The 13,954-nt window shown below is 33.5% G+C and overlaps 1 protein-coding gene across 2 annotated transcripts; it reads right to left on the minus strand.

Annotated features, from left to right (window-relative positions):
* Nucleotides 1-1,136: 1,136 nt before the first annotated feature.
* Nucleotides 1,137-13,485, minus strand: LOC106157053 (obg-like ATPase 1). 2 transcript variants are annotated; one of them, XM_087003574.1, is made up of 12 exons: nt 13,317-13,485; nt 12,170-12,274; nt 11,226-11,308; nt 10,873-10,933; nt 10,623-10,750; nt 10,099-10,274; nt 9,840-9,920; nt 9,147-9,244; nt 8,598-8,738; nt 7,264-7,360; nt 3,726-3,848; nt 1,137-1,840 (listed from the first exon to the last, which is right to left on the minus strand). In XM_087003574.1, exons 2-12 carry the CDS (start codon nt 12,271-12,273, stop codon nt 1,733-1,735), a joined length of 1,200 nt encoding a protein of 399 aa, XP_086859700.1. In that variant the 5' UTR covers nt 12,274; nt 13,317-13,485; the 3' UTR covers nt 1,137-1,732. The 2 variants fall into 2 exon arrangements, with proteins under 2 accessions (XP_086859700.1, XP_086859701.1); XM_087003575.1 differs by lacking the exon at nt 7,264-7,360 and adding an exon at nt 7,990-8,086.
* Between the last annotated feature and the right edge of the window lie 469 nt (nt 13,486-13,954).

Raw genomic sequence — 13,954 nt, forward strand, 5'->3', positions numbered from 1 at the left:
ATTTCTAAGTTTTTACAATTAAAATAATTTAGATGTTTTTTAACGTGGCATGTTAAGGTATGTAGTCAACGTAACGCTAACCAGGTCAAAACTCACTTAATTAAATAAATCGCCGACTTCCCGAATCGAATATGGAGAAAAATGACAATACCAAAGGCAATTTTTTAATTTGGTTTCGTGCCTGATCAAAAGTGCTTTAGCTTATTAAGCAAATTTCCGAAAAACCATAAACTGCTAAATGCCAGTAATCAATTTGACCAATGATGGAACTTTGGAAAGCGGACGATACCCAACGCCCTCATAAATTATTTTACTTCAAATCGTGGCATTTATTTAGATGGGGCCCTTGTAATAATACGTCGCAACGTAATGCATCCGTAGTTATGCCAGATCCAAGAAAAATAACCGCTTTTCAGACAGAAACAAAAGAAAAATAGTCGTTGTTAGCAGTGAAAATGCAGTTTTATATACTTCATCAAACGTGTTTCTGTAACCCTTACTCAACCGAGACAAATGAGAAGGCAACCAGACTGAGTTTGCAAATAACAAAACCCCGATTGTGTGTAGTGCCAAGCACAACTTGCCACCGCCTGAACTGAATTCATTTCTTATAAAATATTGCAGGCGAATATTATAATGCTCTGATTTTGGAAAGTTAGATACTTGCCATCTTGCACACGTTCAAATAAAATGAAAAATATTAAAAAAAGAACAAAGTGGTTTTTGAAGGTAGTATTAGTACTGGTTAGCAAGAAAGCACTCTAAACTGGTTCTGAACATTATTGATTGAAATTCAGTGTTCCTACAAATTAAGCCGAAAGAAAGTTACATGTACCGGGAAATTGGTCTTCATTACATTTTAAAATCTCGAATGATAATTTATAACACTTGATAATCTACTCCGTTCATTCTTCATATAACGCACTCAAATCACGTGTTCAAAGAAGTAGATTTACCAAGCAAAAATTTGAACAAATTATCTTCGGCTGGCTACTATCAAAAACATTCTCAAAGACAAATATCACCTTTTGACAACAATTAAATGACAATTCACCAATAACTATACAATAATGACGACAAGCTGGAGCTTACTTCGTGATTGATGAAATCCTTACCATTTAACAACACCTACAAACTTTTATTCTTTTCCGGAAACTTTATTCAAAATGTATCATCGCATAAAATTAACCAGGTGGGCTTTCAGCAAACTTTGTGTAACAATATAAATAAACTCCCTCATTTCAATGTTACAATATGCAACAAAATACGGAAACCCACAAAGATTTGGCATGACAATTATGTATTTAAACCGTCTTCTCATAAGTAGTATTTACAAATGGTACTGATCAAATCCACATTTAATGATTATTACAACTAGCAAAAGAAGTAAGACTAAGGCATTGGCATAACCTACCAAAGTAACTACTTCATTTTAAATGAAGTGTTCCATCGTATCATTTAACGGTTCCTTTCTTGGAATTATCCTTAATTTTGGTTATTATTCAAACATTCGTGCAGTCATGTCTTTCTTATAAAACACTAATTTTTCCAAATCAATTCTCATTGTTTCTCAAGTATGCTTCACCACATTTTAACATTCTTTAATTTCCTTGACATGATATTGCCAAATTTCACAAAACATACACGTTTCCAGATATGCACTTAATAGAACAGCTTTCTACGAAACCATGGTTTCAGCCACTCTAGTCCGATCCAAACCAAGGAGTAGCAGCTACTTCTTCTTGCCAGTAAGTCCAGCTCCGGCGTTGAATTTGAAGTGAATGATGTCCCCATCTAGCACAACGTAATCTCGGCCCTTCTGGAGGTACTTTCCTGCAGCCTGAAAATACACTTGTTTTTACGATTTCTTCATATGAAAAAAAAAAAAAAAAAAAAAAAAAAATCAGGCGGAAAATGATGCATTTTGATAACTTCCTAATCCACAAAACAGGTTGCTTAAAAATTAGACAGGCAGTACAGCAAAAGAGAAAAATGATAAAGTTCTCGTTGTGTGAGTTTTTTAAAATGTTTATTTTTTTATTGTTATCATTATTAATTTATTTACTTTTTTCATCTTTTCTTTTGCATCTCCTTTGTGAATTGATTCAGATAGCCTACCCATGAGAAAATTTAAATCGTAACAGCTTTAGCCCTTTAAGTCACTATAATACAGTGACAAGAAAAGCCAAGCTAATATCTCTGGTCTAGACAGAAACCCGTCCTAATTCTATTAATTTCCTATTTCAAATTATTTCTAGCTTTATTGTTGTAATGAAGCAGGGGCCTGTAACATGCCTTGCTGTATTTTTGAAAAAGACATAAAATGTGCCAATAATGCCAATAAATTGCCAATAGACAATTTTTTTCCAATTTTTCATTTCCTTAACCCAATTACTTACATTAAATAGTGTATCCAGACATTTTTTCTGTACACTAAATCCACTTCATCAGTACACTTTAAACCTTTTAATATCCTTTGTTTGACAAATATTTCACAATAATTTTTGTTGTCAATAATGAAAAAAGGGTTATATTATATTCCTCTCCTTAATACATGAATAATATGGTAAAATTGTCTAATAATTTCCTTTGCTGTATGTTCAAAGCACTATTTTTTACTTTTTTTGATAAATAGCATGCCATTTGTAGCTTGACAAGCAATTTGCAGTGGAGCAGTTAGTAAATGTGTTTGGTCTTGTAATACTTTCTCCTTTCAAACTATTTAGCCTCAGCACAATAGTTTTCAATTTTTAAAGAAATTTTTTTTTTTTTGAAACAACTGCAAAATATACAATACTTCACTCATTATTTGGGTAGATACAGTAAACATGTTTATTGGATGAAAGGAAATTATCTCACAACTGAAACCTCCAAAGCATCCATTCACATAAAAACTTAATTTTGATATTTATTTAATCATGCCATGCCTTCAGAGAAATATATGCATCCACAATTAGAAAATTCCACTTAAAGAGTTCAGAGGAGGCCAAATTTCAAAGAATTTTCTTTCCTGTTTTTATTTTTTGCCAAACCATGTCCTGACTACATGAGATTTTCCTTTGAGGTTGGCCCGTTTTAGAAGATGAGGTGTCAAGCAGGCACACCTGCTGTCGGAGTTACGTGATGTGACACCACTCGTTCATGCCAGGAAAAACAAACGACAGACATTGTGCCTTCCTTACTGTGCAAATTAAACAATTTCACATACATTGTAAAGCTAGCAAAAATGTTGAATTTTCAATTTAGTTACTCAAGGTGAAATACACCAGAACTTCAGTTACAGAAATGTATTATTTTTTTCTTTGATTATTCATCTAAAAACTGAAATAATTCATTATACTGTAACTAACAGAATAAATAGCAACAGACAGAACAAGACTAAAAGTACGGGGATATTTTGGGAACCTTTTGACATTAATCAAGTAACTTATTGTAACAGTATCACATAATTAAGCACACTAAACCTCAAATTCAAGTACCTCATCAGAGATAAATCCATCAGCATATTTAGTGAATCTCATACAAGTATATCATTACTGTTAAAATACATGAAGTTAACTTATCAAGAATATATAACAAGGATGTCCCTAAATAGTAAAAGAATAGTGCCCTGGCACGCAGCTTATTTTATATCTTGGGTTTACCCTTTCTTCAAGTCTGTGTTAAACAATATGCAATGTATTTCGTAAAATCATCAACTAGATTCAGAGCAAGCTGAACCCTACCTTGACTGCATTTTCACTGCCCAATTCCTTGAAATCATCAAATTTCATCACCTCAGCCATGATGAAGCCTTTTTCAAAGTCAGTGTGAATTTTTCCAGCCGCCTGAGGTGCCTTGGTGCCTTTCTGAAAGCATGAAAATTTCTTAAGATAAGTTTGTGTATTTAATACATCATCTCATCACAAATGGAATTTTCGAATATCAATTCATCAATTCAGCATTCTTGACATTTCAGTAACCAGTGATTTCATGTCAATCAAATTGGGAATACACAATAAACATTAAAAATTTTTAAGTAATAAGGATGTTAAAATTTAAATAATAATAATAATAATAAAGGTAAAATCAAACAATCATCAAAAAGAGTAACATTTTTACACAACTAATTCAACAAAAACAGTTTTAAATGAAAAAAAAAAAATTTGCATTACATAATGTGTGCATGCGTGTGTGTGTGTGTGTGTGAGCACACCTGCGTACACGTCTGCATTAAAAATTTTGCTAGAAAATGAGCTGAGGACTTTACTCAGTCTTCAACTTTTAGAGCTTATAATATTATTTTAATTTTTTTCCATTTTATTTTCACACTAAATACAAAAAGAAAATTAAAATAAGAAAAAACATGCCACTGGAATTTCCCAGCAGTTGGAACTGTGCATGTCCAGTAATCATTAACTTTAGATTTTTGAAGTGTTAGACAAATATCTGTCACCACAAGACAAGTGTTAACTATGCTATTGCATGCAAGGACCATAAAACTTCTCTTCATATTGACAGTGCCTGAAACGCATCTCTTACATAAATTTTAAGTTTTTATTACATGGTGTTTATCACTATTATATAATAACTTGCATGTAACTGACTAAATCTGTGCATTAATATTTGTCGTAAATCTGTGCATTAATTATGTTCGTATCCCTCGTTGATAAATGTAGTTTTCACCAAATGGTACCAATGCCCTTGCAAGAGAATTCTAGTATGGTAATGGCAAAATAAGGAGTTTCCCTGTAAATTCTGTGGGGGTCATAAATTTCCAATCTTCAAAGTGTTTTCATTTTCTAAAGTGTCTACACACAAACAATGCATGCACCCCCCCCAGCCCCCCCCCCCCCCAAAAAAAAAAAAAAAAAAAAAAAAAAAATCATCAATGAATAAATAAAATAAAATAAAATACACAGAACAATAACTGCTGTATTTTCCTTTCCAGAAAGTGTATTCACTGTATTTTCTAAAACCTAAACAGTATACAAATGCATCAAAGTATACTAACATAAACTTTTAAAGGCATGTTTAATAAGAAAAAAAAAAAACCACTGCACTGTACATAATCCACCTTTGCACAGCTACAGTACATTTGCTCGGATTGACTGCAGGCTTGTGGATGGCTGTGTGATTACAACAACTTCTCAACCCCATTTTAATTTTCAATATTTGTCTGTATGTGCACTTTTAGAGATGCCCAGCAACTGTAGAATAACTCCTCAGTGGAAAGGGAGAAATGAAACGTGACTGCTAGAAATTATGTTTTTTTAGGTTGACTGCATATTATCATCACAATGTCAGTTAGAATTTATCATGTCGTGGTTTAGCAGGGTTTTTTTTGTGTTTTCTTTTCTCTTTAGAAGAATTACAGAGCAACTGGTTGGAGGTTAGCGAACTGACATACAAGGTAGTACAACTGGCCGACCTTTGCTACCCACATAAGTATAATTTCAATAGCACTTGGGAAATGAAATGAGTTTTAAGAGATCAAATTTTTGTGACTTTTCTTTAAGGTTTTAGAATATTTTCTTCCTACTGTTCATGTTAACTATACCTACCAGTTGGTGAAATTAGGTACCATACACTAAACCTTTTATTTCCTAATAATTTTTACTGCCATGTTGAAATGATATGCATACATCTAAGACTCAACGATGATATCTAGCTGAAACATGTTAAACACTTATAATTTGTTTATTTTAATAATCAACATGCCTTTCCTGAATTTTTTACAGAAATGCATTCCTTATGGCTAAAGAATTAAAACTAGCTTGGTTGCTACTTTCAAGACGAAATTTTCAATATGGCTGCAAATTTGTGAGGGGAAAAAACAGCCAGAAGCAACATATATACTGTATTTTTTATTCTAGAGATGTATTCCTTGTTGAAAGAACACATTAGGATAACTGACTATACCCTATCAGGATCCAGTTATTAAAAAATCAAAATGGCTGCCAAAACATACAGCATAGGATAAAGAAGAGCTGCAAAATCAGTATATTTCCGGTATTGTCTAATTAAAATCATATATGAATTAAAATTTTTCTGTCCATTGTGGTATTTTGATCCTAAACTATCTCTATCAGCTTGTTTGACATTCAACTTATGTTTGGTGAAGTTGTAAGCCCCCTGAGTAGTCCAGTTGCCATTCCCAAGGGTCCCAGTGTTGAACTATGAAATGCTATTTTCTATGAGTAAAAGAATCATAATTTAGGGTTTAAAAAGTCAACTTAGCCTGGGTTTTCTTTTCAGATGCTACTTTCAGGACATTGAGCACTTTTCAAAATCACAGATGGCCACCAGGTCTTTTTTAGTTGAACAAACATAATTTACCAGCTTTTTGCCTGCCTTTTCCTTACCATTTTGGTGGCCATTTGTTTTGTTTTTTTTAAATACAATTTGTTGAGATGTAACAAACAACTGCAACATGCACCTCTTTACTCAAAAATGCACACGTAACAAACTGTTGGCCATCTTAGATTATGCAAAATGCTCAGTGTCCTGGAAGTAGCAACTATTTTCTTTTTTCCCATGGTGGCCATATTGAAAAATGCTCAATGCTTCAGAAGTAGCAACTAAGCTAATTTTACTTCTCTAGCTCCAAAGAAGGCATTTCTGTAAAAAAAGTTTACAGGACAAATCATTGCAGGGTGCAAAAATTAGGCCTATGAGATTGGCAACTAACTATAAGATTAGAAGATGCAAAAGATATTTAATTTTGATCATTAAGCAGAGAAAGGGGTTAGCATGCTTCCAAGGTCAAGATTACAAGTGCAAAATTTACATATCTAAACATAAATACTACTGTTTTGCGAATGTTTTTTCTGAAGGATCAACCTGACAGCTAAGCTCCTTTGAAGTTGAACTATTGGTCTCATCCTGTCACTTTTCAGCAGCATTTTACTCACCTCTGTTCAACTTGCCCTTGACCCTCTCTTCTTAATCATTCCAATCTTTCTTATCTCTTGACCCTTACCGTGGTCCCCATCACTCCAAGTCTTTGTCAACAACAAGAGTTGGGAATAACATGTTGTTGAACAATAAGTTACTTCAAAGTGAATGAAATGTTAGAAAAATTTTGAAATGCTCAAGCCTGGTTCAAAAGTTACCATTCTCAGGCCTCCTAGAAATCATCAGTGGACCCACTGCTCAGACGGTGAGTTCAGCAATTCAAATCCAGTACCAAGATAAATGTACATCTGGTGACATATTTCTGCACAGTTGTGTATACAACTAGCGTAACGTGACCCAAGTGATCGGCCAAAGAACAGAACTCACCTGAATGGTCCATGCTTTAACTTCATCCTCCCCAGCGGTGAAATAATACATCAACTGCAGTGCACTGTATCCAGTTAGAATTATCTTAGACAACATACTGCAAGCACACCATAATTTGAGAGTGAAAATAGTGAAAACGATTTCATAACAAAAGTTAAAAAGCTGAATGTTATAAATTGAAACACAAATTGCAATCAGCAGCTATTAGGAATCCAGGCAGAAATATCAGTTCCATTAATAATTATGTGACATTTTACACCTCAATGTAATTTTCAAATGTTTAAAAAAAAGTTAATGGACTACTTTGAGCAATTTTTTTTAAATACTGCCAAAGGTTTAATAGATACTGTTTTAAAATTTGTTGAAACATGGAAGAATTAAAAATGAAACTGACTTTTCAATGGAAACATCAGCTATGGACAAAAAAGGAAAAAGAAATGCAGAAAAGCATTGAAAGTAAATAATTAAAAGCAGGCACTGCAAAGGCAAGACAGAACAGTAGTGCTATGACTGCTGTTCTAAGATTTGCATGTTCTTTATTAAACGTACTTTCCAATTGCAAAAAAAAGCCAATAACATTTTCAGTACTGCCTTAAACAATGGTTTTTGTTTTATTATTCGAAATTAGAACATGTCAGCGATTGAGCCCAGCACTACCATTGTCAGCGTTAATCAAAGGGGCCAGTTGTAAAAAAAAACTGGACCCTCCTTGACCGCTGGTCTGACCTGTACTGTCCAGGCTTTCACTTCATCTTCACCAACTGTGAAAAAATAGTGCAGTTGTAGAGCCTTGTATCCAGTCACTATAATCTTGGACAGAGCACTGAAATGTTGCATAGCAAATGTAAACTGCGGTTCCCGGTTTCATTTGGATTTAAAATTGCTATAGAAAAACAAAAGTCAAGATTAGTATTGGTTCAATCAGTGATGGAAATAATCAAAATCTCAACAATAATCTTGACTGAGATAACCCATCCAGTTTCAGATACCTATGTGAAATTATATCAAATGCACACACATATTTTTAATGTTACAAAAGGCATACATACACAAAAAATATGTGCTTGTATCAGTTCAACAATACACATTTTCTTTTAACCATTAAGCTTAAATAATCCAATTCGTTATCCCAAATGTTTGTGGCACAATATAACATGCTATCAAAAAGCCAGACACATTAAAACAAGAACAATGTCCAGACTTGTAGAACCTGTCACAGGCTGCATTGGCCTAGGTATTCAAAATGTTAAAAGATTAAGTTTAAGAAGAAAAAGATTAATTACATTATCATAGAATTGCCTGACTGCAGGTAAAAATATATATTTATTATGCACCTGGTGATTTTGTTCTCCTTTTCATAAGTCTCTCTCTCTTCTGGTGACATGTCCATTAATTTCAGCTCCAGAGACCCACTGAATGGGATGACACTGGCACCAGGGTCATTGGCATCTACCCATTCCTTTATTTTCACCAGCCTAGAAAAAGAGGAGGTATTGTGGATGTCATGTGAACAAAAAAATTTCATAAATTCATGCTAAACTATGATAGTTATCTGTTAACAAGATGAAACATGATAAATCCTTGGTAAAATTGAAATAGATAGATTGTTTTAAAAATAAATAAATAAATAAATAAATAAGCAAACAAACAAACAAGCAAACAAACAAACAAAATAATTACATACTACAAAATATAACAAATATTACCTTTTAAAATATTCTATATAATGGATGCACTTCTCCAAAATAAATTTTGTCTCTGTATCAATGTTAAAAACTTTCTTACTTTATCATAATCAAAGGCATGAGCATTTTCCAAAACTAAGAATAAAAAGATATACTCACATAAAATTTCACTTACACCAGATTAGTGTGTTCACTTACCACTTGTTCTTTTTTCTGATAAAATCTTTTTCTGAGAGATTAATTAGATAAATCATTGGCTTCAGGGTTAAGAAGAAGTGCTGGTTTATATATTCAATCTGTAAAAAAAAAAATAAATGAAATAAAATAAAAATATTTTTAAAAAAGTTGACGTAGAATCTAGAAGTCACACAAAATAATGTAAATTGCTTAGTTTTATATTTTCCTTTACAAAATAGAAAAGTAATTTATACTAAATGCAAGTAAGATAGAAGTCAAAATTTTTGAAAATGTAATGCAATTTAATGTCAACTGCCAGTGGTGCCAGAAAAGTTTGTTTTGGGTTGAGTTGGAGGGGGTGGTTGGGAGTGGTTGGGTGGGTGGGTGGGGGTGTTGTGGGTTTGTGTTCCTGAATTCTTACACCCCATTTCCATAGATTTTTAGATCGATCTATCCCTGTGGGGAGTCTCACTAGATTACTGTCAGCTTGGCCAGCTTAAGCATCTGTCCCGCCTACTAAAAGCTGTAAGTGGGTAATTAACCATGGTGCCCGCTCGGCTGACTGCAATTTAGCGTGAACCCCCAGGGAGTTAGGTCGATCTAAAACTTAATCTTTAGATCGATCTAAATCTCTGGGAAAGCACCCTTAGAGGAGCCAAGTTGTTTTATCGAAATGCGCTTCTCCTAAACTAACTAAAAATCAATCACCCTTACCTCTTTTGCATCATACACAGCAGCTTTTCTCAAATGCTTCTTTTCTTCTACAAGAAGTCTTTTTAACTTGCAAAAGAAATCCTAGAATCATAATAATGAGTTGTTGTTCGATATGTGTAATCCAACGAATGTGATAACAAAAGTTTTCATTTATAATGGCTGCTAAATAATGATTTAATCGAGATATACCAAAGACTTTATATGTCATTGTTTATGTAAGTAGAATGGCACACCTATCCAAAGTTTTAGTACAACTTACATATTCAGGTTTCTTCTTCTTGTCATTTCCTCGAACTGCCAATTTTTCTAAAGATTCAAGCTGTTTCAAAATATAGTCTTCATCTTTGAGTCGCAATTCCTCCATGATGATGTCAAGGTCACGTACAGGGTCCACATCACCTTCCACATGGGTAACATCTTCATCTTCAAACACTCCTGAAAAAAAAGAGAAGTTTTTGACAAATCTCACAAACTATTTTTGACAATTTCATTTAGTAAGCATAGTAATGATGGAAATTACTTACCTTAAATAATAGTACAATTTGCACAGTATGTCCAATATATTTCCTCATAACACTCTAGCTCTGCTGTATATTCATTAATGATAATGTCTATTACAAAACACTCTGCACTAGGCACGTTTAAAATAAATAATGCATCAAAAAGGGACTTTTTGGACTCTGTTAATGAAACAATAATGGGATTACAAAAATGAATCATGCAAGGTGTGTCATTTGACAGCAAATTATGTAGGTACATAGTAGAACAGAACAGACAACTCACTGGCCATGTAGAACAGCGCATCGCAAGCACGGATGTGTGAAAGGAAGGCATTTCCAAGACCCTGACCTTCACTTGCACCCTTCACAAGACCAGCAATATCCACAACATTCAGAAATGCTGGGACCTTACTGAAAATAAATAATCAAACATCAGTGATATATCTGACAACCAGAAAAACCAATACTTTTTTAAAGTATTTTTTTGTCTCAAACAAAGAAGGAATTTGCTTTACTTGCTGTGATAAACTTACCTTGCTGGTTTAAAGAAATTGCACAAGAAATCATATCTTTCATCTGGTACAGGAACCCGACCTAAAATATTTTGCATGAATAAACATTTAACATTGCTTGGTGTCCAGAATCATCTCTTCATAAGACCAAATAAAGTTATTGTGAAAACTATAGTTGAAAAAAAAATTATCACCTTCCTCTACCCTTAAAATTATCACATACCAAAATGAATTTTCTCTCTATATATATGTACATTTACAAAATGCAAAATTAACAAAACAAATGACTGGATAATAGTTAATATCTTTATCCATAGACACCTAACTGACTGTTAGATGGAATTTCTGTAAATGGTCTGTTCATAATGACTTACTTTCATTTGGGTCAATGGTGCAGAATGGAAAATTTTCAGCTGATGCCTGGCTTTTTGTTAAGACATTGAAAAATGTTGATTTTCTAAAAGTAAAATAGGAGATTTATCTCATTTTCTGTGACTTAGGTAAACACCAATACATACTGACTCATTATTTCATGTCAGCATATTAACATATATACAAATACATTTACATCTAACAGCACTTGTAACATACAAATATATTAGAAAAGTTTTTCAGTCTTATCTAAATAAGATCAACGTGCTATATATAACCCCCAGTCTTTTATGTCAAACATCATTTGAATAATTATGCTACTCTGTGTGCAGCAGTAATGCATCATGAATTATGTCAAATTTACAGCTTTTACGAACTGAAGGCACAGTTAAGAAGGTCTAGTTTACTATCAGAAATATGAAGAAAGTGCACATTAATTTTTTTCTGACTGATTGCGTGATTAATTTATCCTTTGACATGTGAGTTTATTTGAGTTGTGTTAGAAACTGGTGGTAGTGATTTAAATGCCTTACAGGGAATCTATGTTTACTTCATATGTAACTTTAGGTGAATGGATAAATTAATGTCAATTTGAAGAATAGTATTGTCTAGACATATCAGGTTTTAACTGGTGGCAAATACCCTTCTAAAGACCCACATTTTTAAATCTGTCTATTGCTCTTAAAATTTTTATATATTTCTAATAAGATTGAGTTTTTAGTAGTGTTAATTTTAAATGGTTCGATGAGTGTTTTAGATCCAAATATTGTAGTAATTTTAATGATTGTAGTTATATTATCAAATGTAAGGCGCCTTGAGGTAGTATGTGAGGTACCATATAAGAAAGTTCAAACTTATTATTATTATATTAGTGTTACCCATTAGTCCTCAGCACATTGCAAAAAGTGAAAATGCTAGGTGAAGGAGAAATAAGATAATTTCTTACCCAACATTAGGCAATCCTACAATACCACATTTCAAGTTGGTTCCCACTCTGCCAATGAGGACTGGGGGCTTCTCCTCTGCCTCTCCCTTCTTCTTCGGAGGCATACTAAATACAAATGTTTATTACAAGATTTAATTATATCAATAATCGGAAAGTTGACTCTGATAGCATGAGTGTTCACAACGAGAGAGAGAGAGAGAGAGAGAGAGAGAGAGCATGAGTGTTCACAACGAGAGAGAGAGAGAGAGAGAGAGAGAGAGAGTAGGTAGATCACAATCCGCTAGGGGCGCTACAGTCGTAACTGTCCACGGGCAGTGAAGTGTTAAACTGAAGTCGGCCTGCTGATAGTTCGCCTATGGAACCCCTTTTTTAAATCTCTCTTTTAGCGCTGCGTAAAAAAACTAATACAAGCCATTAACTAAATAAGTTGTAAATCAAAGAGTAAAATCCGGTCACATGATTTTCCCATGTTGCAGTCTTTGACAAGTTTCGGTTCTGCTTGTTTTAAGTTTTGCCTCTACAAAATGCTAAAAAATTTCAGGTAAGTGCTGGTATCATCTTTTTGAAATTTATATCCAGCAAAGTTTATGAAATTTGCTATATTATGTAGAAAAATCATGAAATTTGAAGGTTGCGAAGTATAGTTAATTTAATCCGCAATATTACATGATGTGAAAATTACCACAGGGAAATAGCTCTGCCCTGATTAGTCACAGGCTATGTGAGCCAGACAATAGGCTGAGCACACAAAGACACACAGGGTGCTCTGCTGCGCCTGAGTGATCACTGCTGGTCAGTGGGCACAGGTTTTGAGCTGAGAAGTGTGGACACTTTTGGTGGATTTTTGCAGTTAAAAAACTTCAATATCTTTGTTGCTTGTAGGAATATTTAAAAAATTCCAAATGATTTCATCCGGTTTTTGCATTACCTTTCAGATGATATAAGTATTTTAATTTTCTGATCAGTTTGAAAATTTTTCTGATATACCTAGAGAGAGAGAGAGAGAGAGAGAGAGAGAGAGAGAGAGAGAGAGAGAGAGAGAGAGAGAGAGAGAGAGAGAGAGAGAGAGAGAGAGAGAGAGAGAGAGAGAGAGACAAAATTAGTCAATACTCATCTATCGTTTTTAACAACTGTCAAAAACTACTACCTGTCTAGGTTGATATAGGGGAACTATTTCAATCTTCTTTCATCACCCGGTGACGGCGTATGTTTCACAAAACGTGGAAATCGTGTGGCCTCGTTTTCAATATTTACAAGATAGTCTTTATACTTCCTGTCAACTGTACTGCATTTCTATGAAGAATCGATTCAAAATACATAGCAACTTTCATACCAATATTTTAATCAATTATATTTTATAAAACTGGATAAAAGGCAGGCACTGTCAACAGTAGTTGAATTTTCAGGCGTTATCCCACAGATGGCAGCACTATCACATTCAGAGGCTTATGTTTCTAATGGTGATCCTTATTTAGCCAAGACTAATCAATAGTTAACATGTACTGGAGATATGTAAACTACGATCTGAAAAAGGAATGGCAACTGGGGAGGGCCACACCCACTGTTATTGATAAGGCATCCTTACACTCCGAATGATTGTAGTATATTTTAATAAATAAAATTACTTTTATGAAAAGCAACATAGTAGTTTTTATGCCAAAATGTTTACTTTTTTATCTTATAATATCCAACAGTTTGAATATGTTTAAGGTGCATTCCACGAGATTTCACTCCAAAATGGATCTTCCAGGCAAATAAGCAATTTTCTCACTCTCAAATCATTTA

Source organism: Lingula anatina, chromosome 2, assembly GCF_051362555.1.
Source record: "Lingula anatina isolate TDL-2025a chromosome 2, LinAna3.0, whole genome shotgun sequence".
NCBI lineage: Eukaryota > Metazoa > Brachiopoda > Lingulata > Lingulida > Lingulidae > Lingula > Lingula anatina.